This window comes from Maylandia zebra, linkage group LG6, assembly GCF_041146795.1.
Source record: "Maylandia zebra isolate NMK-2024a linkage group LG6, Mzebra_GT3a, whole genome shotgun sequence".
Taxonomy (NCBI): Eukaryota; Metazoa; Chordata; class Actinopteri; order Cichliformes; family Cichlidae; genus Maylandia; species Maylandia zebra.
In genome coordinates, this window is record NC_135172.1 from 27,457,283 (window position 1) to 27,480,089 (window position 22,807).

The 22,807-nt window shown below is 38.2% G+C and overlaps 2 protein-coding genes across 2 annotated transcripts; one reads left to right on the plus strand and one right to left on the minus strand.

Moving 5' to 3' along the window:
* Positions 1-53: 53 nt before the first annotated feature.
* LOC101486081 (OCIA domain-containing protein 1) lies at positions 54-4,466 on the minus strand. Its single transcript, XM_004567914.4, has 8 exons — positions 4,279-4,466; positions 3,969-4,053; positions 3,813-3,866; positions 2,786-2,833; positions 2,507-2,636; positions 2,250-2,416; positions 839-1,000; positions 54-233 (listed from the first exon to the last, which is right to left on the minus strand). Exons 1-8 carry the CDS (start codon positions 4,330-4,332, stop codon positions 196-198), a joined length of 738 nt encoding a protein of 245 aa, XP_004567971.1. The 5' UTR covers positions 4,333-4,466; the 3' UTR covers positions 54-195.
* A 2,814-nt stretch (positions 4,467-7,280) lies between these two features.
* Positions 7,281-21,713, plus strand: slc34a2a (solute carrier family 34 member 2a). The gene is made up of 14 exons (XM_004567913.4): positions 7,281-7,592; positions 7,697-7,766; positions 8,651-8,714; positions 8,805-8,915; positions 9,959-10,087; positions 10,348-10,491; positions 10,600-10,711; positions 14,655-14,847; positions 15,222-15,317; positions 15,406-15,526; positions 16,314-16,481; positions 16,570-16,686; positions 17,022-17,146; positions 18,671-21,713. Exons 2-14 carry the CDS (start codon positions 7,743-7,745, stop codon positions 19,232-19,234), a joined length of 1,968 nt encoding a protein of 655 aa, XP_004567970.1. The 5' UTR covers positions 7,281-7,592; positions 7,697-7,742; the 3' UTR covers positions 19,235-21,713.
* Positions 21,714-22,807: the final 1,094 nt, after the last annotated feature.

Sequence of the window (22,807 nt, forward strand, 5' to 3'; positions counted from 1 at the left end):
AGAAATTTTTTTGATAAAGTCACATTAGTGTGAAAACACAGAGCACCAAGACCTGAAACTGTTTGGTTTTATTAATACTTAAAAGACAAAATTATCATAATCTTGTACATCATGAAAAGTGACCACTGAAAAGCCCGTGTCCTGTACAATAAGTGACACTCGAATACTGATCACATCTTATTTTCACCAAAGGACTCATTCCTCCCAAGCGTCTCCATAGATGTTCTTCTTCACTGTACAGAGACAGAAGGAGAAATGCAAATTATTTTACAAATTACTTAAAAGACAGGCTGTACTTGCAAATCGACCTCTATCTATCCACCACCATTTTTTAAGGAAATTATCCTAGTCCTCCTGTAAGGTGCAATCCACACTGCATCTTGAATTATAATAAAAGGCAGTAATGAGGTCAAATTTCTCCCTCCCTACTATTTGTTTCCATGCCAGTTGCTCCTCTGCTTGTTCACGATATAGATGCAGGCGCATCACAAGAATAGGATTCTGCTGCTACGACTAAATAAGGTTTTCTTCTTTGATGGACTTCCAGACATTTGGTTTTGTACATTTTACTTCCTTGAATTCTATAAGATTTTTTTTTCTCTCAGCTGTTGCTATAATTTAATTATTGTGTCATTTAATGCTAACTTACAGACATTGTCAGAATTATAGACTATGAAGCAACTCCTTTAACAGCTAACTTTGAACCTCTGTAAGACACCACTTTAGAGACACAAATATACAGTTCTATAATGTTGGTTATCTTCCATCTAGTTTGGCCAAGGAAGGAAAAAAAAAGTATATATCAAGTTCTATATATGCCTTAGCAGTAACCACCTACCATCTTTCTTGGGTCTTTCTGGCTCTTTTGCAGGTGGTGTTTTGAGCAATGCGTCAGCTTTCTGAGTGAGTGTGACCTCATAGTTCTCTCTGTTTTTGAGCCTCAGGTCCTCATAGAGGATAGACTTCCTCTTGGGCTCCTCCTCTTCCACATATGACTGGACTGAAATTTACAGGGCAAAAGATGGGATTTAAAAAAAAAAAAGTTCATTTCTACTGGAAAGTTTTGTTGAAATGTTTGGATGATTAAATTAACTCAGTCTGTGAATTCAGTGGACACCTTTTGCAACTTACATGTTTAATCTCAGTAAGAATACAAGTTACAATATAACATTTGCAAAAAAGTAGTTTGATGCTTTATACACTGATTACTTTTTAGAATGAGAGGATTAAAAATTAAAAATAGTATTTTGCAAAGAGGTATGTTTGGAGGTGTGAAGGGGAGACTTTTAAACCCAAGAACACTGTATCATCAAGCATGGGGGTGGTAGTTTATGATCTGCAGCTGTTTTGGTGCCAGTGGTACATTATACAAAGTGGAAAGAATAATGAAGAAGGGCCACGTCTTAATGCATGCTCAATAATCCACGTAAGGAAATCTGAAATCTCAAAAAAGTTGATTTTGTTCATCTGGACGCAGCTACTTCCTAATTCTTCAAATTCACCTAAAATCAGCAGACGAACGATTGAAACTTGGACACAACTGAGTGTTCCAACAGGACAATGATCTCAGTACTTTAAAACTGACTTTGCAATAGATAAAGCAGGTTGCCATTAAGCTGGAGTTGCCTTCAGAAAGCTTAGACCTTAAAGTCTATTAAAAAATTTTGGAGTATGCTCAAAAAGTCAGACCTGTACCACAAAATCAACAGATTTAAATTAACCAAGAAATCCAGCCAGCACTATGCCAGAAGCTTGTTGATGACTACCAGAAGCATATGGCTAAGGTGCAACTTGCTAAGGGACATATAACAAAATATCAAGGGAGATATGTGTATCTATTTTTGAGCCTGTGTGGATTAGAGAACATCCAAAGTAAATTCAAATTTGTGCAACCAACTCTTGTTTTGTTTTGTTTTTAAAAAAAAAGTAATTTCAGATGTATGCCGAACAAGAAAAACTAGTAAATGCTGGACTTTGATGACCACCTAACTGTAACAAGTGAAAAGGATAGAAAAGGTCTTTCCTTTTCACTGGTAGCACTTTTCTATTCTTGCTGCAAGCAAAATTCAGAGAGCACTTTATCAATACAATATTAACACTCGTGGAAAATTAACTGAAGACGGCTAGTGGGAGCCGCAAACTCCTTGCAAAAAAAGAGAACAGGAAGCTTTGGCCCCAGGACTTTCTTTTGGTGAGCTACTGTGGAGAACTCAATTGTGAATAACCCACATATTGCCCGTTTGGAATACCTGGAGCAGTAAAGTCATCTCCTCTGTCCATCTGTGCTGGTGGGTCTGGACTGTAGCCATATCCATAATCTTTGCTGTAGGTGTGGCTCGAGGCTTCTGCAGGCTGGAATATGGGTTCAAAAGACTGAGAGTCTGGGTCACCCAACTCTGACTGAGGACCCTGGGATCTGTAAAGAAGGGGACAAAATGCTAAAGGCAATGCTGCTGACAGTTAATCTCAACAGGCCAGCATTTAATTAAGTGTATGTGATACTCACTTCAGTGGAGGCAGGCCTGACTTCTGTCTGATAATCTCGCCAAGAGGAGAGTTCTCCAGCCTCTTGAATTTTTCCTGACATGTTTTCATATATGACAGTTTTCCAGCCAGGTAGCCACAGAAACCAGCAACTGTAGGGTCAAACACAGTCAAAAAAAAAAAGAAACGAGAAAACAACACAAACTGAGTTTAACAGAGAGGTTTTTCTTATTCTACTCAGTAAATACAGGGCAAGTGTGTGTATGTGTGTATCCCACATATTTAACACTTATAAACTTACAGGCAACTTTGGGTAAAGATCCAAATCTTGGAGATGCAGACAGAGCCCCTGCAAATTTAACACATTCATGTCAACTTGAGTATCAACATGTGACAATGTTCATTTAACTGATATTGTGCCGATTCCAGTACAGCAGGGATGTTAAACACATGGCCCTGGGGCCAGAATGATCTCGTCCCTCTGGATGCTTTAGAAAATGTGAAAATTACAAAGGAGAGCATAAATTTCAACATTTCACTGTGCTTTCTGTCAGTTTTAGAGCCATCTTACAAACAGAAATATCAGCAACCCATCAACAGCTCTGTCCTTGCCAGTCCCCAAGACTCCATAGAGGAAGTGGGTGAGAGCAGGATGTTAACCATGCTAATGTTCATTATGGACATTAGCATGGTCCACATCCACAGTCTCTTACCCCCTGCATGAGACTGTGGATGCCCTGAGCAGGTCCTTCAGCAGTAGACTGTTACAGACACTGTGTAGGAACGAGCACTATCGCAAGTCCTTCATCCCAACAGCAGTCAGAGTGTACAATGTAGACACAGAAAAAACACCATCTAAAAATACTTGTGTATAAATATAATGTCTAATTTACTTTTTCTTTCTGACCCTTGTAACAAGGGAATTTCCACAGTGTGGAATTAGTAAAGTATCTATAATTATAGATTTTTTTTTAAAATTATTGTTAATACTCCATTAATTAGCAGAAGTTCAAGTTTTTCACTATGTTCTTTAGAAATCAATGTTTTGTGGTAAAATTCGATCAAATTTATCTGTAAAATAAAAAACAAAGCTACATTTCTTTCTAAACATTTAAGACCAAAGTGACACGCCAATTCACTCCCACATATTTTCTTTATAAATTGTTTTCATAAGACTTCTCTTACGTCTTCAGAGTGAAAGAAAGAGGAACACTTTATAATACGTATGACTGATCTGTCCTATTGAAAACCAGATTGGACTGCTCTGAATGTGGCCCACTGTGTAAAATGAGTTTGACACCCCTGCTCCACAGTATGAACAACATTACCTCTGGCCACTAGGGCTTGGGTAATAGCCATGCTGATCACAGAGAAGGGCACCGCTGTGGAGAAATCATAATGATGTCAGTGTAAACACGACGGAGTCACAACAAACAACATTTTCACATCCTAAACCATCAAGCTGGCGTGCACGGGAAACTTACACCTGTAAAAAAAGCTCTCCTGGTTGCACTCTCTCAACACTCTCCTCTCTTCTTCTGTGGGGATGTAGTCAATGTTCAGCGGCGTCTGCAGGTTAACGCAAACACCTTACTGTTAGTTAACAGCCGCTAGAAGTCATAGAAATCCATGCAAACGTATCCATCTTCAAATTACTGAAATTAAAACGGAGGGCAACAAAGCACACACCCCTCTCCATAAAACTGCGCGTGCAGTTCATCCAAAGTCACTGCCAGCTACCGTAAGCTAACGTGTTAGCATCTAAATTAGTGCGTGTTTATCTCCATGTTTTACCTGCGCCGGTTGGTGCTGCCGCTCGCCCGGGAAACCTGTAGTGGAGGACGACATACTGACGATAATGTCCAAGCTTCCTGACACCTCAAAGCATGTGAACTAACATAGTATAAGCCACTCGGCGTACTGACTTGTCTAGAGTTTGGTACAATGTCATTGCTACAGATTGGTTGACATTAACCCGGAAGTTAAAGGAAAGTTGCATTTGTTTAGCTAACAAAAAAGGAGAAAAGAAAGCCTGTTAATCTCAGTTTTACTGCTGGAATGTAATCTCCCATGAACATGATTCCAAATAATAAAAAATAAACATCGTTGCAATTGTATTACTTTAAAACATCAGAAAGCGCTCTCAACTGGGTCTTTTATTTTGGAAAAAAAAAGGCTGTTAGAGCGGTACTAATGTTGTCAACCCGCTCCCTCTAGTGGAGGTGAACTATTTTCTGTCACTTTCCGGTTCACATCTTCATATTATGCAAACTATTTAATTGTTTTCATAATCATAACTGCCTTATTGTGTGGGTATTGGTTTGCTGGTAAGAAGAATACATTTTTTTAGAGCCACACGCCCAAAGAGATCCGATACTAATGAGAATTATTAGAACAATAGTTTCTTGCCTGTCAAATAGTGTAATCTTGGACATTTGTCATAGAGTCGGTTAAAGACGGCTAAAGACTCTATGACTCTACTTTATTACTAGTAGTCTGATTACTAGTAATAAAGTAGTAATCAGACTACTAGTAATAAAGTAGCTGAAGATACAATTTAAAAAGGGTTCTTTGCTAAGTTGTCTGTTATGTGTAGACACAACACTGTTCCATCTCTTAAATTGCACAGCCTTTTCATGAACAAATCATTCATAGGTCAGTATTAAGTGACTTAAGAAACAAAAAGCATTCCTGTGAAAATAGCCAGGTGCAAGTACTTTGATTTAATATAAACAAAAAAACAGCCATTGTCTTTTAAAAGACCTTGATAAAACTGAAGAAGCATTTCTCAAGAACATTTTAAAAACATGACAGGAAAGTCTGGCTGCTAGAAAGCAAAATGAGGGGTGACTCAAGATGTTTGCACAGTTTGTCACATAATCATATATGTCTCATCATATTACATTTTACAATACTGCAACTTTTATAATATACATTATGCATGCTACGTAATATTTCAATTGAATAACACATTACATTTTACTATAATTTTGTCCATGTTGTGCTGATTATTTAGACTTTACAGACAGCAAAATACTTTCCAGAGTTGCACAACTAATTTTTCTGTACTTCGTTAGTGATGTATCAGTTTAGGAACCATTAATGGCAACTTGATTTTCATTAAAAATAATATACAGGGCCACAAATGGGTGATAAGAGCCAAATTGTGCAGTGCTGTAATATCATGGTATAGTGCCTAGATGATGCTGTTGCACTTGTAAACTGAAAAAGACTTTGCCTCACATCCTCCTGAGAACCAGCCTATTAATTTATGTCCTCTTTAATGGACAATTGTTTTTGTTCTATGTCTTTGGACATATTTGAGCTACCATAATAAGCCCCGTTGTGTTCAAAAGAGAACATCCTGGCTTTTCCAATGATATCTCATGTGTTTGGGTGGCCTCTTTCATCTCCAAATAGGCGGGACATCACAAAAGAAGTTCAACTAAAACATAATTGTTTACTTGGTTTTCAGAAGGACATGCCATGTAGAGGCACATATATGCATCAAAGGTCTTTTAATGCTTCTATTAAGGAGAAGATCAAGCCTGTGAATCTTTTTATCCTAAGCATGTTCAAAATAAGTACAGCAGAAGAGAGACCACAATCAATAAAAGTAAAAGAAAACTAAAAGACAATGTCAGTTGTATCCTTTGTCACCTTAGTTATCTTCCATTTGGTTTTACTGCATGGCAGGAGATGCAAGGCTAAAGGGTATATGTGCCTTAACTGTGTTGGTGTGCGATGGAGGTGCTCCTGTTTAGGGGTAAGGCCAAACTGGAATGCTAAGGCATAATCAGCCAATTAGAACTGTAGCTGGGGAGTTGTAATTTGTGGGCTTTTGGGACAACCAGACGGGCACCTCAGTGCACTGGGTTGCAGAGGGGCACAGCGTGGCTTCTGGGACAATCAATACTGGCAACGGTTTCATTAGGTCACTGCAGAGTTACTTGAGCTAACCACACTGTTACATAACTGGGCCACCCAAGTAGCTCTAAGCTGTGGTATAGGTACAAATTACTTGCTGAGTTAACTGTGGCACTTTGGTTTGTTTTTTGGATTCATATTAACTACCCCCATTTCACCCCCCCCCCCCCCCCCCCCCCCCCCAAAAAAAAAGCAAAAAAACAAAACAAAAAAAAACAAAACAAAAAAAAAACAGTTACACATTTGCTTGGTTAATCTATCTAAAATCAATTATGTCTACTAAAGCAGTCCTCTTACACAGAATTCCTTTATGAAAGTTAAGGTGTTCAGTATTTGTTGAAAGTGCTTCAAAAAAATCAAATTAGCACTTCTTTAAAATGGAAAATTATGAGTTCATATTTATTTCATGTACATCCACATTGACAAGCTGAACCTAATAAATTAGCAACAGAGCATTTGGTCAGATGGGAAGGATACATGGAAATGTCCCACAGGGGCTTGTTGTGCACTAGAGCAGTGGATTCTGGGTTCCCATGCTGGCGCAGCTACCATGGAGATTCAGCGCATCACTCTGGCGCAGATTGACTTTTTTTGTTTGTTATGAAGAGTTTTATGGAGCTAAACTTAATTCACTGGCAGTTTGAAATATTGACCAATGGGTAGCTGGATTAGGAAAATCAATAATTTCTATCCAAAAATGCTCCAAAAATACACTCAAGTTGGACTTGTATGACATTATAGACCCACCCCATCCCCAATACAGTCAATGATCACACCCCACTGCCCTGTGTGGTATAAATAAATCTTTGTCAGGGCATCCATTGTGTCTGTCACCTCTTTCCCATGTTAATCTCAGGGTCCACCAGCTGGAGATATCCTCACTCTGAGAGCTGTGCATGAGACATGCAACGAAGAATTATTTTTTTTAACAGCTAAATTAAGCACAGAGTTTTTGCTTTAAGAGTTCATGTTTTAAATGGATGATCATATTTCCAAACGGGACACGCAAACAGAACTGATTATGAGTTTTGCGTGCAAAATGTACAAAGTACATCGGTAGGGTAAGTTTAGCAGCAGGTGTGGAGGTGCAGTTGAAAGCTGACGCCACCAGCCTGAGACTTATCAGGTACAATGTGAGTTGGATTGCAACACCACTGACAAAAAGATTAAAGCCGAGTCAGGTAAGAATAATCAAAGTTTGGAAGGTGTGTTTATCTTATCATCGTGACGGAAGTGTTCCCAGTGATGTGAACACTGCACATCACATTTTTTTATCTGCACAAAGGCAGCATTTTTAAACCGGAGGCTGAAGTAAAAAGTGCACGGGAAGGATGGACACACTACACCCGCCACAGGTGAGGACAGACATGTCTCAGTCAATCGTCTAATTATTTTTGCTGCTGTTAACTGAAAACTGAATGCAAAACTGGAGTATTTAAGTTAATAAAATTATATGATGGATTGGGAGAATCAGTATGGGTCAAGAGTTCATGAACTGCAACATTTGTATGGTAACACGAGGATGTGTGGAGATTTTTAAATTATATTTATTTATAAATTCTTAAAATATGTTTTAACATACATACTGCTGTGTATGCATGTGGCTCTTAATTCATGTGGAAAAAAAACACGTTTATTGTTACTGAGCTGGAATTCAGAACAGAAAACACTGAAATTAAGTCTGAAAATGATTGGATGTGGTCCACTGAAGCCCAGCATGTGAAAACTAAAACTGACGTTCAATATTAGCTGTGCAGTAATCCTCTTATGAACAAGTAATGATAGAAAACAGGGCACAGCTTAGACAAATGTGACACAAAGATCAATACATGTATCAATACATGGCATGAGACAAGATGTGTGTGTGTGTGTGTTATTCCTGAAGCCAATACCTGCTAGAGAAAATTAGTTTAAAAGCGAGGAGCCGATACAGCTGAATGAGGTTTTCTGTATCTATGCTTAGTTTGCTGCATTGTTAGTTAACGGCAATCATCACTCTAACAAATTGCAGCAAAAATAGAGGAAATTTTACATAGCAATGCATCATTCTGTGTAAAAGCTTGCTGCATTTAGGGATAACAGCAAGCTACTTTACAGTTTATGTATAATATGGAGTTTTTTCTTTGTGTTATCTAAATATTACAATAGCGTTGATATAATTTAAGTATTATTTATGCTAAAGAATAGTTTGAGAATGACTAAAGCTAAATGAGTGAAAATGAATCTGATTTTTTTTCAGCAAATGGCTACAAAAAACAAATGTAAGGAAGACAACGATGAGAAAAATGGATATAAAAGTAAAGGTGTGTAAGGAAAAGCTACTGATTGATTTAATCAGAATTACATGTGTGTGTGCAGCAGGACAAAAATGGTCTTTTTTCTCATGTTTATAGAAATCAAAGCGAGCCCTGCACATTCCACTGCGGCTCTGATCGTGGATGAGCCGGAGGAGACAGATCCATGGGACCTGCCAGAACTGAAGGACGCGGGTGTCCCGTGGTCAGGTGTAGACTCGTTGTTTCTAATAGTACAAGCAATGTCTCATCAAGGACTGTGATAAGACAGTCCTGATAAGATGAGCACATTGTTAATAACTATTGCATTTACAAATCAGGCCTAGTGATTAAGAACATTACCTGTACATCACACCATAAAGAGCTGCAGTAAAACACAAAGTCCTGCAGCTAAAGAGTTACTGTTTGTTACAGTGATAATTAAAATAGTCACTGAGAAGCTTTTATATTTGATTTTTAAACAAAGTGAACCCCCCCCCCCCAATAAGTTTATGTGTTTAGGAGTTTTTCCTCATGTACACCATATTAATTTTCAGTGTGTTAATATTCAGTGTGTCCTATTAAAGGTGTAAATGCTTTTGCAAACACTTGTTTCATATTTCGAGTTTGTCTGTAAGTTTGATGATTTTGTAAATATTTATTTAAAAACAGCTTTAAGTGTTGATCTGTATAAAACTAAAAGAATAAGACATAAAAGGTTTTCATGTTTTAAAACATTAATACAAACTCTAGTTTGCTTCTGGATCATCATTACCTCATTTTAAGAAGTTCAAACATTGATCTGATTACTTGAACAGTGTACCAGTAATAAATGGTAGTGTTAGTGATAGCAGTGAACAAACGTCCTGTTCAGATAAGATAAATTAGGTAAATTTGCTTTGACTGCAATAGAGGTTAAGATGAACTCTAAAATTATAGAACATAATACTACTAGTATATAAAATTATTAGTGCTGTCAGCGCTAGTCTTGTTAAAATGATGTTAACGCCATAACCGCATTAACGTGGCATTAACGCCGTGCAGCCCCACGAGATTAACGCTGACAGCACTAAAAAATATACATGAATTACTATATTCACTTAGTTGTTACCCTCCTCTTTGAATCCAGCGCCACTGGACTATAGAGTTTACAATAAAGAAGAAGAAGGGGGGGGGGTAAGGTGTATTTTTGTGTAATAGTGCTTTTTTTCAGTCAGTTATTTCAGACATGTTGATCTTGTATATTTTGCTTTGTCTCTTTCTCTTTGTTTCAGCTCTGGATACCAAAGGGAAGGTCCTCAGAGTGCTGATATCAGTGGGGAAGCTGATTCTGCTTTTAGGTTTCCTCTATATGTTCGTCTGTTCTCTTGACATCCTGAGCTCAGCTTTCCAGCTTGTGGGAGGTACTCACTCTTAAACTTATCAGAAGCTGTGAGTTAATGTAATATTGAGCAATAAACTTGCAAGCTATAGTCCTTTTACCACAGCAGACATCTTGTTTTTAAGACACTGTGCAAGTCACCTTTAGCAGTACTCAGTTCTACTACTGTTTAAAATGTACCCGATCACCAATCCCAAGCATAATATATAATATTTTTATATTCAAAAATAAAATATGGTATGAATGTGAAAATGTTCACTCTCTACTTTTCACCTGGTCCAGGTAAAACGGCAGGTGACATCTTTCAGGACAACGAAATTTTGTCCAACCCTCTGGCTGGTTTAGTCATTGGTGTTCTGGTCACCCTGCTGGTCCAGAGCTCATCCACTTCCTCCTCCATAGTTGTCAGCATGGTCTCGTCTGGTTGTGAGTATGAACTTCTCCCCTCTACCAGCACATACAGAGACACATCCATGCATAGAAAACTCATCATGAGTGAGGATGATATTGAAGGAGGTCTTTGTGTCTCCACAGTGTTAACAGTTCAGGTAGCCGTTCCTATCATCATGGGCACCAACATCGGCACCTCGGTCACAAACACTCTAGTCGCCATGACGCAGGCTGGTGAACGCAACACTTTTCGGAGGTAATGAATTTGTGCATCATGGAAGCTTCCTTTCCTTCTGCTAAACAGAAAAAAGTAACCCAGGAGAAAATATGTGTGTGTTCTTCATTATATTGTAGTAATATACAGAAATATATACCTTGCGAATCTTGTGGGCATTCTCCCACGGTATCTAGAGGAACACCCTGATGAATTATAGCTCTGTTCAGACGTTTACATGCACTCATCATGGGCATCGATGTATGGTTATTCGGGGATTTCCATGTTTTCTTTTAACTGCTCTTTTTCCAGAGTGAACTTATTGTACAGAATACATCTTTACTGACTTAAAAAAAGGATTGAGTGCATAAATTTGAATTTTCTGTGATCTACACATGGTCAAAACTATATACGCAGGATCAAATATATACTTTATCCACTCCAAAACTAGTTTTGATGTGTGAACGTCCAACTGTTTCCAAGTTTCAACCATCTAGCTGTTGCTTTGAGATGAAGTTAGAGAATGTGTAGGACCTTTAGCTTCTCCTTTGCTTCACCATATGGGGGTGGTGTTGAAGGTCTCAGTCCATGGCGACATAATACTCACTTCACTGACCGTTATGTGGTATTTCAGAAGTTTCTAGTTCATGGCAGGCTTTTTCCAGAATATCTTAAGCAATGTCTTCTCATCCCGGGTAACAGTTTGGGACTTCCTCCAGAACTCTACAGTTCTTCTTCTTTGCTGGCAAAGAGAAATTATCAGCCGTAGTCTCTCATGATCAAAAAATTCTTGCTTTTATTTTTTTTTTAACATTTAAAGTCAGTAAAATGTATTCTGTACAATCATTCCACCCTGAAAGAAGAACAGTTCAATGAAGTCATTAAAGCCAAAAATTACCATGGCATTCATGCCAATGATAAATACATGTAATAATAATAATAATAATAATAATAATAATAATAATAATAATAATAACAATAAATTTTATATATAGGCACCTTTCAGACCCTCAAGGTCACCTTACAGTAACACGTAAACAATACCATAAAAAAAGATAAGAAAAATGTATATATAGCAAACATGGTAGATAAAATTTAGACATAAACAGTCATAAAAGTATAAAGGCAAATATAAAAACTGGGCAAGGTAAAAATGGACTCAGACAGATCAGGTGTATGCAATTCTAAATAGATGAGTCTTGAGACGTGATTGAAAAGTGGTGAGACAGTGTGTGGTCTGGAGAGCAAGTGGAAGTGCATTCCAAAGTCTCGGGGCAGAACAACTAAAGGCTCTGAGTCTAATGGTAGTCAGGCGAGCAGGTGGAACTGACAGAAGGGAAGCTGAAGAAGAGCGGAGTGTACGGAGGGGTGAGTATGTATGGAGAAGATCGGATAGATATGGAGGAGCAAGGTTATGAAGCGCTTTGAAAGTGAGAAGCAGGATCTTGAAATTGACACCGAGGTAAATTGGAAGCCAATGGAGCTGTTTAAGAACAGGTGTTATATGTTCAGTGGATCTAGTTCTGGAAATAATACGAGCAGCTGTATTTTGAACCAACTGCAGTTTATGGAGGGATTTATGAGGTAAACCATAGAGAAGAGAATTACAGTAATCCAGACGAGATGTGACAAGAGCATTGACAAGTATGGCGGTACTGATATTATTTATATGTGCTGTGAAGGACAGAGTGCTATCGAGGATGACACCAAGACTCTTAACCCGAGGGGAGGGTGTGACAACAGAGTTATCAATGGATAACGAAAGACTGGTTGGAACTGTTTTGATCTGGTGCCTATTAAAATTAATTCTGTTTTATTGCCATTAAGTTTAAGAAAGTTGTGAGTAAACCAGACCTTGATTTCACTTAAACCGTCAGAAATGGATGTGGGTGGGAGAGTAGCTGTGGGTTTGGAGGATAGGTAGAGCTGGGTGTCATCTGCGTAGCAGTGAAACTGGATGTTATGCTTCCTAAAAATATTACCTAGGGGTAGGAGATAGATGATAAAAAAGTAAAGGACCCAGGACAGAGCCTTGGGGTACACCGGAATTAACTGGAGTAGATACTGAACTGTAATTGAACAAACTGTGAGCGGCCAGAGAGATAAGAAGTAAACCAGGTGAGTACTGTACCATTGATGCCAATAGATGCTAATCTGTGAAGGAGGATGCGGTGGGACAAAAGCTGCTGTAAGGTCAAGGAGAATGAGAATGGATATAAGTCCAGAATCAGCTACAAGCAAAAGATCATTGGTGATTTTTACTAGGGCTGTTTCTGTACTGTGACATGAACGGAAGCCGGACTGAAACTGTTCATACAAGTTATTTCCAATGAGATGATGATGAACCTGTGCAGCCACTATCTTTTCAAGAATTTTTGCTAGGAAAGGGAGATTTGAACTTGGCCTGAAATTTTTTAGATTGGAGAGATCTGAACCATTCTTTTTCAGTATTGGAGTTATTATTGCAGTTTTAAGAGAAGAAGGAACAGAACCAGATATAAGAGAGGAGTGTGCGATATTAGCAATCAGTGGGGCAAGAGACGGGAATGAGAGTTTAACAAGATTTGTTGGCAGTGGATCAAGTTTACATGATGATGACTTTAAGTTAGTAATTATGGAAGATAGCTGAGTTATTGTGGGAAGTTCAAAATTGGATAGAGAGGATGACAGCTGAGAAGGACAAAAAATGCAGATAGAACAATTGACCATTTCACAGGACGAGGGCAATTGCTGATGAATAGTCTCAATCTTGGTTTAAAAAAAGTCCATAAATTTGTTGCAAACTGTGGCAGAGTGTGTATGTATGGCAAAGGTATCTGGGGTTTAACAATATTATGCAATGTAGAAAACAAAGTGCGAGTGTTTCCTTCAGCGGATTCAATAACAGAGGTGTAGTAAGCAGATTTAGCATGATGAATAGCTTCTTTATAGTGTTGTATATGACTGAGATACATGTCTTTGTGAATAGTAAGTCCTGTTTTCCTGGATAGACGTTCCAGGCAGCGTCCAGTAGCTTTAAGTTGGCGAAGTTCAGATGAGTATCAGAAAGAAACAGTCCGAGTTTTTTGGGGAGCCAAGGTATCTAAGAGGTTGATAAGTTCATTGTTATAGTGTTATAGTCTATGGAAGCTGAGGCATCAATGGTAGGTAAGTTGTTAATGCCATGGGAAAGAGCTGATAGATCAATGCTCCTAATATTTCTAAAAGTAATTGAGCGGTTTTGTTTATTTTTTACGGAGCCCCGCAGGGGACATGGGAGAAAAAAAAATTAAGACAGACTTTTGCGAGATCTCGCAAAACTATCTCGGGATCTCGCAAAAGTTTTGCGAGATCTCGCAAAAGTTTTAGCCGCATTCTTCCCGTTAGCTTCGAGCTAACGGGAGGTCGAGACCCACTACAGCCGGGAGGAACACCGCTTTCCCGGCACATCGTGCCTCGACCTCCCCGTCGGCTTCGAGCCGGCGTCCGAAGAATGCGGCTAAAAGTTTTGCGAGATCTCGCAAAACTTTTGCGAGATCCCGAGTTTGTTTTGCGAGATCTCGCAAAACTTTTGCAAGATGTGATGATCTGTCCTAAAAATGTTTTGTTCTTTTCTTGACTTGTTTACTTAGCTGTAAATGAATATTAATCGGTCTGTTTTATTACTCTCTTATTATCTGTATTATTATCTTACCTCTGAAGCTCTTTGAACTCCAATAACCTGCTACTATGTAACTGACAAACAGCCTTCTTTTCAACCTGAGATTCTTAGGCCTCCGGGAAATAAAATAAATACAAAATTAACCATGTAATATTTAATAAAAAATAAATAAATCAACAAACAAAATAGTTAATTAATTTTTATTTTATGACTCTCAGGTTCAGAGAAAAGATAAATGGTACACATTTCCTAGAATTCTTTACCTGGAAAGCAGTGATATCACGCTTTCATCAAAAAGATCAAAGGTCATTGTTGTCTTGCTTTTGTGTTTCATTATACACTTAGAGCTTTCGCAGGGGCCACAGTGCACGACTTCTTTAACTGGCTCTCAGTGTTGGTGCTGCTGCCTCTGGAGGTAGCCAGTGGTTACTTGTTTGTGGTCACCAAGCTCATCACTGATTCATTCGAAATCCAGAGTGGAGAGGCCCCAGATCTGTTAAATGTGATCACTGACCCCCTCACTGAATCAATCATAGAGGTAAGATGTCATTATTATCTTAATTTTCCAAATAACAAACAAACATGCAGCTGCCTTATTCAGTTTTTGGTCATCAATAAGGTGAAAAAACATGCTTGACAGGCCTGGATGATACAGTAAGAGTGGCCATGCATAACATCTATATATAACAGCAGAATTTCACCTCTATCTAAAATGATATTGAGAACACAAAGTATTAAGTAGCACGATTCATTTCCTGAAAGATGAATGCTGACATGAATGTCTGTAGTCTATTGCTTTTTTTCACACTCTTAACATTATCAGACAGATAAGATGCTCATATATAAGACTGTTATCTCTCATGGTTTATAGTTCACAGTTTATTTCCTCCTCCCTTTTTCCTTCTGACTCAGCTGGATGCATCTGTGATTAGTGGGATTGCCACCAACGATCCAGAAGCTAAAAACAAGAGCCTCATAAAGAGATGGTGCCAAACCTTCACCAACACAGTAAGACCAAAGCATGTCAAATATATCCAAATATACTCCAAAGAACTAAGAATTAAATGCTGAATATATGTTTTCCACCCTGTTTCAGACCTTAATGAATGTCACAGTTCCTGGTCCAGAGAACTGTACCTCTCCTTCTCTGTGCTGGGTTGATGGCAATTATACCTTCACGCTAAAGAACATTTCTCAGACATACAATATAAAGAAATGTAAGACCACTATTTACTTTAATTTAATTATGTAAATAAAGGAATAATGTTTCCATCACAATATGATAGACAGTCTCCTTGTAGAGACATTTGGATTGAACTGTGTACTTTTCATTGTCCTTGTGGGACAGTAGTCTGCCCAGATTAAGCATCTCATATACATATATATACATTAGATATACATCAGATGTCATCATAATAATAGTGCAATTTACTAATAGCACTGTGAGTCTATCAGTAAATTGCATACAAAAGTTACTACAACATTATATGAACAAAAGTAGTGGGACACCTACACATTATACCTACAGGAGCTGCTTCAGCTTGGAGACTCATGCCATGAAGCTTCCAGCACACAGTTTTTGTGCTGATGTTAATGCCAGAGGTAATGAGCTGTTCAGTTATTGCATCAGTAGAGCACCGGTGACTTTTATGCACCACGCTCCTCAGCACTCAGTTTATCAGGTCTACCTCTTTAAGGCTGAGTTGCTGTGTTTCCCGAATGCTTCCACTTTGCAACAAAACTACTTCGACTTGATCGTGGGAAAAAAAAATGTTACAAACTGACTTGTTGCATTGCATTGCAGTACCTTACTCAAATTCAGTGGGCCCATTCTTTTACAAATGTTTATAATGGTAGACCTATAAACATTTTTACACTCCTGTGGCAATGAGGCTGAATGAAACACTTGAATTCAAAGACATGTTAAGACATGTAGGCCAGTAGTTTTGTCCACATTGTGTATTTCTTTCTTGTAATTATGTGCGTGTTTCTGTGTGTTGCCAGGTACACACCTCTTTGTGGATGTGAATCTGTCTGATATGGCGGTGGGTCTGATTCTGCTGGCTCTCTCTCTGCTCGTGCTCTGCTCCTGCCTGATCCTCATAGTCAAGCTGCTCAACTCTATGCTGAAGGGACAGGTGGCTGTTGTCATCAAGAAAGTCCTCAACACCAGTGAGCATCACTGCACTCTATAAATTCTGTAAAAAAAAACTGGATGTGATGTGTAGAATAATACATGAATGTTCTTGTATCTGCACAGATTTCCCATTTCCCTTCGGTTGGGTCACGGGCTACATCGCCATTTTAGTCGGTGCTGGAATGACCTTCATCGTGCAGAGCAGCTCAGTGTTCACTTCTGCCATTACGCCACTAGTTGGTGAGGTTAATTATGCATTCATCCATTACTTCTATCACCTCCATGTATTTATTATTAAAAACAGCATTGATGCACGATTGAAAATATTTGTTTCCTTCTGAATATTTTTTTCTAAAGATTTCTATATCTTGTTTGTCTTCTTTATGTGACTTTTTAGGCAGTAAAGGACAGAATCTGTCTGAAAGGAGTATTGTTCTTTTCTTGATATTTTTGTTTATCCATAATGACCAGGACCTAAATCTAATGACTGTAATATCATGGTGAAGCAGATAGTGATGGTTGTCAGACACATGGTGAAAATATGTATTCCAACCATGTCGTTTTTAATTCAATAGGCATTGGTGTCATCAGTATAGAGAGAGCGTACCCACTGTGTCTTGGTTCAAATATCGGCACAACCACCACAGCCATTCTGGCAGCCATGGCTAGTCCCGGAGAAACTCTGGCTGACGCTCTACAGGTCAGTCATTCCCACAAAAACACTCTCCTGTCCTGGTTAACATTAAATGTGTCAGTAATTGTAATTGTTTAGAACCACTACAAGCCTTTCTAAGGTTTTATACTGTACTAAAAAATCATTTTCTTAATTTATAATAATTTAAATATCATTGCAGGTACATCTTCTCATGAGAAATTATGTCATATTTGCTATTTAACATATTTCCTATGGTTACCTACATATTAAGGTCTGCAAAAATCCAAATGACTAATTTTACCCTAATAATAATAATATTTTATCCAACTAATTTAATTTTTATTCAACTGTGACATTTAGCTGAACTTTAAATTTGTGGTTTGAGGGAGAAATTGGGTGCCTCCATGAAAATTTGGGACAAATCGTTGTGGAAACAGCTGTTGGAAATATAAACTTACTGGACACTTCATTAGGTACACCTTATCAACTACTTGTTAATACTATCCAGAAAAGGCCGTTCTTTAAATTTGAACAAAATGAAAACTAAAAGACTTTCAAATCGCATGAGCCAGTATTTTATTCACAACTCCAAGCATAGATAAGATAACAAATGTTAAAACTGAGAAATCTTATAATTGATTAACAAAATGAGCTCATTTCAATTATGGGTGATTTCAGTAATCTCGACTTGTTGGTGCCAGATGAGCTGGTCTGCATATTTGAGAAACTACTGGGATTTTCCCAACAACTACATAAAAAATAGGTCAGAGGAGAATAGCCATACTGCTTCAAGCTGATAGGTACAATTTAAATAACCACCAATTAACGACTCTCAATGCACACCACATCGAACCTTGAAGCAGATTGGCTACAGCAGCAGAGGACCACACCAGATGCCCCTCCTGTCCGCTAAGAACAGGAAACTGAGATTACAGTTCACACAGGTTCTGCGACATTCAGATGGTTGGGACAGAATTAGCTGTAAACAACATACATGGCTCCATTGTGCTTTACATCAAAGAGTAAGGCTGGTCGTAGTGTTGAAATGGGGTGGGAGATATTTGGCACATTTTGACCCCCTAGTACCAACTGAGCATCTTCTGCTGGCTGCATCCAGCAGGATAACACACCATGTCATAAAGCTCAAACTATGTCAAACTGGTTTCTTGAACGTGACAATGAGTTCACTGTACTCATCCCAGCCTCCTCAGTTACCCGATATCAATCAAATAGAGCACCTTTAGGATGTGGCAGAATGAGAAATTCATATCATGGATGTGGAGCTGACCTATCTGCAGAGGTTGTACGATGCTTTCGTCAATATAGACCAAAATCTCTGAATCTTGTTGAATCCATGTCAGGAAGAATTGAAGTCCAAGCAAGGTGTACCTAATAAAGTGACCAGTATCTTTGTGGCTCTGACATCTCGTGCCAAATCATTTATTTTCAATAAAAAAGAAACTTATCAGGAAATTATCAACCTGTAAAAGATTACATTTTTTACTCTGAATTTGTAGCAAGCTACCTCTTTGCACTTACACTGATGCTTGTTGTTTGTTAACAATTCAGATTGCCCTCGTGCACTTCCTGTTCAACATCTCTGGCATCATTCTGTGGTATCCCATTCCATTTACCCGCGTCCCTATCCGGTTGGCTAAAGGTCTGGGCAACATCACGGGCAAGTACCGCTGGTTTGCTGTAGTCTACATCATCTGCTGCTTCTTCGTTTTACCGCTTCTCATTTTCGCCCTGTCGCTGGCTGGCTGGAAGGTACTGGTGGGCGTGGGTGTTCCTCTACTCATCATGTTGATCATAATCATTGTGATCAACATACTACAAAAGCAGAAACCTGGGTGGCTGCCTGCAGTCCTGCGATCCTGGGACTTCCTCCCACTATGGGCACACTCCCTGGCTCCCTGCGACAAAGCAGTTGGGGTTTTAATCGCAAAATGCTGTTGCTGCTGCAAATGCTGCCAAGCTGCATCCGACGACCAAGAAGACAGAGCAGAACAATTGGAAAATAACAAGACAACACACACAGCAGTATATGACAATCATGCAATGAGTGTAGAGAATGAAGCGGAAGATGGGATGAAAATAGAGTTAAATATCCTGAAAATGACCACGCTTTGAGATTTGATATTTTAAGTGCAGTTGTGGTCAGAAGTTTACATGCACTCGTCATGGCCATGAACGTAACTGTGATGTTGGAGTTCTAATGATTTCTTTAACTGTTGTTTTTCCAGGGGGGAATTAAGCCAACTTACAGGACTTTAAAAAGCAAGAACTGGGTGCAAGTTTGAATGTATTTTGAATTTTCTCTAATCCACACATGATCGAAATTATACATAAACTCATTTAGGTTGTGCTGATAGTTGTACAATGTTATTAAAACGCCTTTTTTCAATTCTTCAATTCAAACAATTCTCTGTAAGTACAAGTTATTTGTCACCACTTTGCCAACTTCTCGAAGAAGACCCCAACTCTCACCCCTTAGATGACAGGGAATTGTTCAGGAACATGTTGAGAAACCACAAAGGCTCAAGCCTGCCATGAACTGGAAACTGCTGGAAAACCAGCAGTAGGAACTGAACAATTGAAGCATGTTTTACATTGCCATGGACTGAGACGGCGCTGACCAAGACAGAAGTCCTTGCTCCAAAATCGACACCTTAAACAACTGATCTACAATTTTCAGCTGCCCACGTGGACAAGCCAAATGCCAAATTTTATGGTCAGGTGACACAAAGATTGAGCTGTTTGATCACAATGACAAGAGGTATGTTTGGATGGTTAAAGGTGAGGCTTTCAAACCTAAGAACACAAATTTATGGATTATGCTTAAAAGCCAGGTTTTTGCCAGGAGACCAGCCAATTTAAACCAAACTCTGCCAAGACTGATGGATGCCAAAAGTATCTGGTCGGACTGCAACTTGATAAGGGACATTTAATCAAATATGTCATTTTGACGCTTTGTGGATGAAGAAATTCCAAAATAAATTCAAACATGTGCACCCTATTGATATTTTTTACTGTCATTAAAGATGTATGCTGTCATTCCACCATGGAAAAAGCAGTTCCAAGAAATCATTAAAAATCCAAAAATCTCCACGATGTATTTAAAGTTCCTACCACAACTGTATGTGTGTGACTGTGTGTGATGCAAAGAAACATACTAATGGACATACTGTAGTGTAACATAGGAAATGACTGCGTAGACGAATGCACTAAAACGTTACATCGTTAACTGAAGTGACCTTGAAATACTAGTGGAAATCTATAATTATATTAATGTCAGCAAATCCTATGAAAGGATGAAAACCAACCACTTTAGTTTCTCAGAGTCATCATATCGCGGCCCCAAACCTAACCCTAACACTAAGGCTAGCCAATCAGAATGTGTGTATGTGTGTTTTTTTCACAGAATATGTAATATTTGTTTTGGGTCTTTTTTAAATTTTTTTCTCCTGAAAGATCCTCCTTTACTTTTTCCACAGCATACTATTAGAGTGGGGTTAGGGTTATTAACTATGATGACTTAGATCTCGGAGTACTAATACTTCATAATTTAGCAAGTTTATGATTTTAACATCAAATCCGTTTGGCCTTGCTGAAGACATAAATGCAGCAAACATCAGTGCAATTCTATTAACCTTATAAAGGACATCATCATTTCTTAAAGCAGCTTGCTACTTTAATTGTTTTTACCTTCATTATTTAAATGAAGGGAAATTTTTATTTGACTATTTTTCTGCTGTAAATCAGGGCACAAGACAGGGAACTGTGACAGTGCCAGTCAAATACTTTCACCCAGACATGTTGATTTTCGCTGTTTGAAATTTTGCTATAAAAATGCTTTTTTTATTTATGAGTCCTGCTGAGTTGGTGAATTTAAATTTTAATAGTTCCCTGGTTCATGATTAAACACTTGAAAAACCCAAAGGCTTCAACTAAACTTTGTGTTGTGTCATTGTGTCAGTATGCCATCATGATTTTCTGCCTGCTCATTGTTTGCTGATGAACATTTAGCTCATGTGTATAGCCTCAGAACTGGTAGCATCGCTATAAAGTGGTGCATGATGTGACAATTTTTAGCTACACAGACAAAGCTAGACTCAATCATGTTGACTTTGGTCTTTTAAATCAATTTGTGTGTGGATATAAAAATGCAGAATATCACCAGTCTTATCCTTTTGACATTTGAGTAACTGTATTGTCATGAACTAACATAACATAACATTTAACGTGCTAACTGTGGAGTCTGAGATGTAGTGCTTGTTTTTTTGTTTTTTGTTGTTGTTTGTTTGTTTTTTTGCAGTTTCATTGACACACCAACCTGTCATGTTTACCTAGTTTCATCATTTTCCCATTTTTGTATTTTTATACAGAGACAAAAAAAATCACTGTGTATAAAAGACACATTCAGATCTTTAAAACATCGTTTTAAGGTGTAGTATAACTTTGTAATTGAAGAGGTAATTGTATTCAAGGAATATATAGTCCGGAATTAGATGAATGCACATCTAACAATTTGTTTTTGTTTGTTTAATTGTGAGTTGTCCCTCCCAAAAAAAACTGTGTTAAAAAGGAAAAAGAATAAAATAATGCTAGATTCATCAATTGGTATGGTTTCCTGACCCGTTTATATGCTGATCATTTCTATATAGCCCTGTTATCTGTGTTATTTGTTTCTGAGCTAACCAAAGTATAAGGAGGGTGTTCAAAGTGTTAAGAGAGATAAAGACAGAGCCCTGCAGTGGTAAGAGACACATCAGCAGGGGTCCAGAATACAAGGTCATCACGTGGTTCATGTAGGCTTTAGCTAGTTCCAGGAAGTGCATAATAAGTGAATACAGAGAGACAGAGCACTGTTTCTCCAGAACTAGCAGTCAATAAATGCATTTATCTACACACACACACACACACACACACACACACACACACACACACACACACACACACACACACACACACACACACACACACACATGTATAGAGTCTAAAAATATCATAAACTTTGTTAGTATTATTGAATTATTCTTTCATACTTTTTAAAATGACTGTCCAACGGTCCTCTCATTGTACGTTCACTGTATTGTTAGATCTGTGAAGTTTTAATTATTGATGTTTTGTTATTTATTTTTTTTCTAGACATCATCTACATCTACAAGATTGTATGTGTTTAGTTATTTCTTACCTATTTCCTTGATTATTTTCTTTACATTCTACGTTTTGCACAGAATTTAGGTCAACAGTAATTTTTCTCCTAAATGTGCTTTTTAAAAAAATTAGAGTAGAGTTGTACCATCACACCCGGTATCTGGGAAACCTTCACTGTCACGTGTCAGTGAGCCATGTGCAGGGAACATGAGATGCACCATCAATATATCAATAAAGAGGGTGTGCAACTGTGTCAAAGCACAACACGGGAATCACGACAGTTTCCACATGGTCAACTGACATTACAGTTTTTTACAGCTGCTAGGACACATTTCACAATACTTAGGTCACTTTTGCAAAACTCTTCACACAATCCTCCTAACTGACCGTCAGCTTGGCAAAGCAGTTCATTTCACATTCAAAATGCACTACAACTACCAAAACACTTTATCCAGGTCTCAAATAAACTCATTCTTCCAGAACACTAGCAAAGGTTGACAGCCGACAAACACACTTTGTCACCCACAAAACAATGACCTAAAAAAC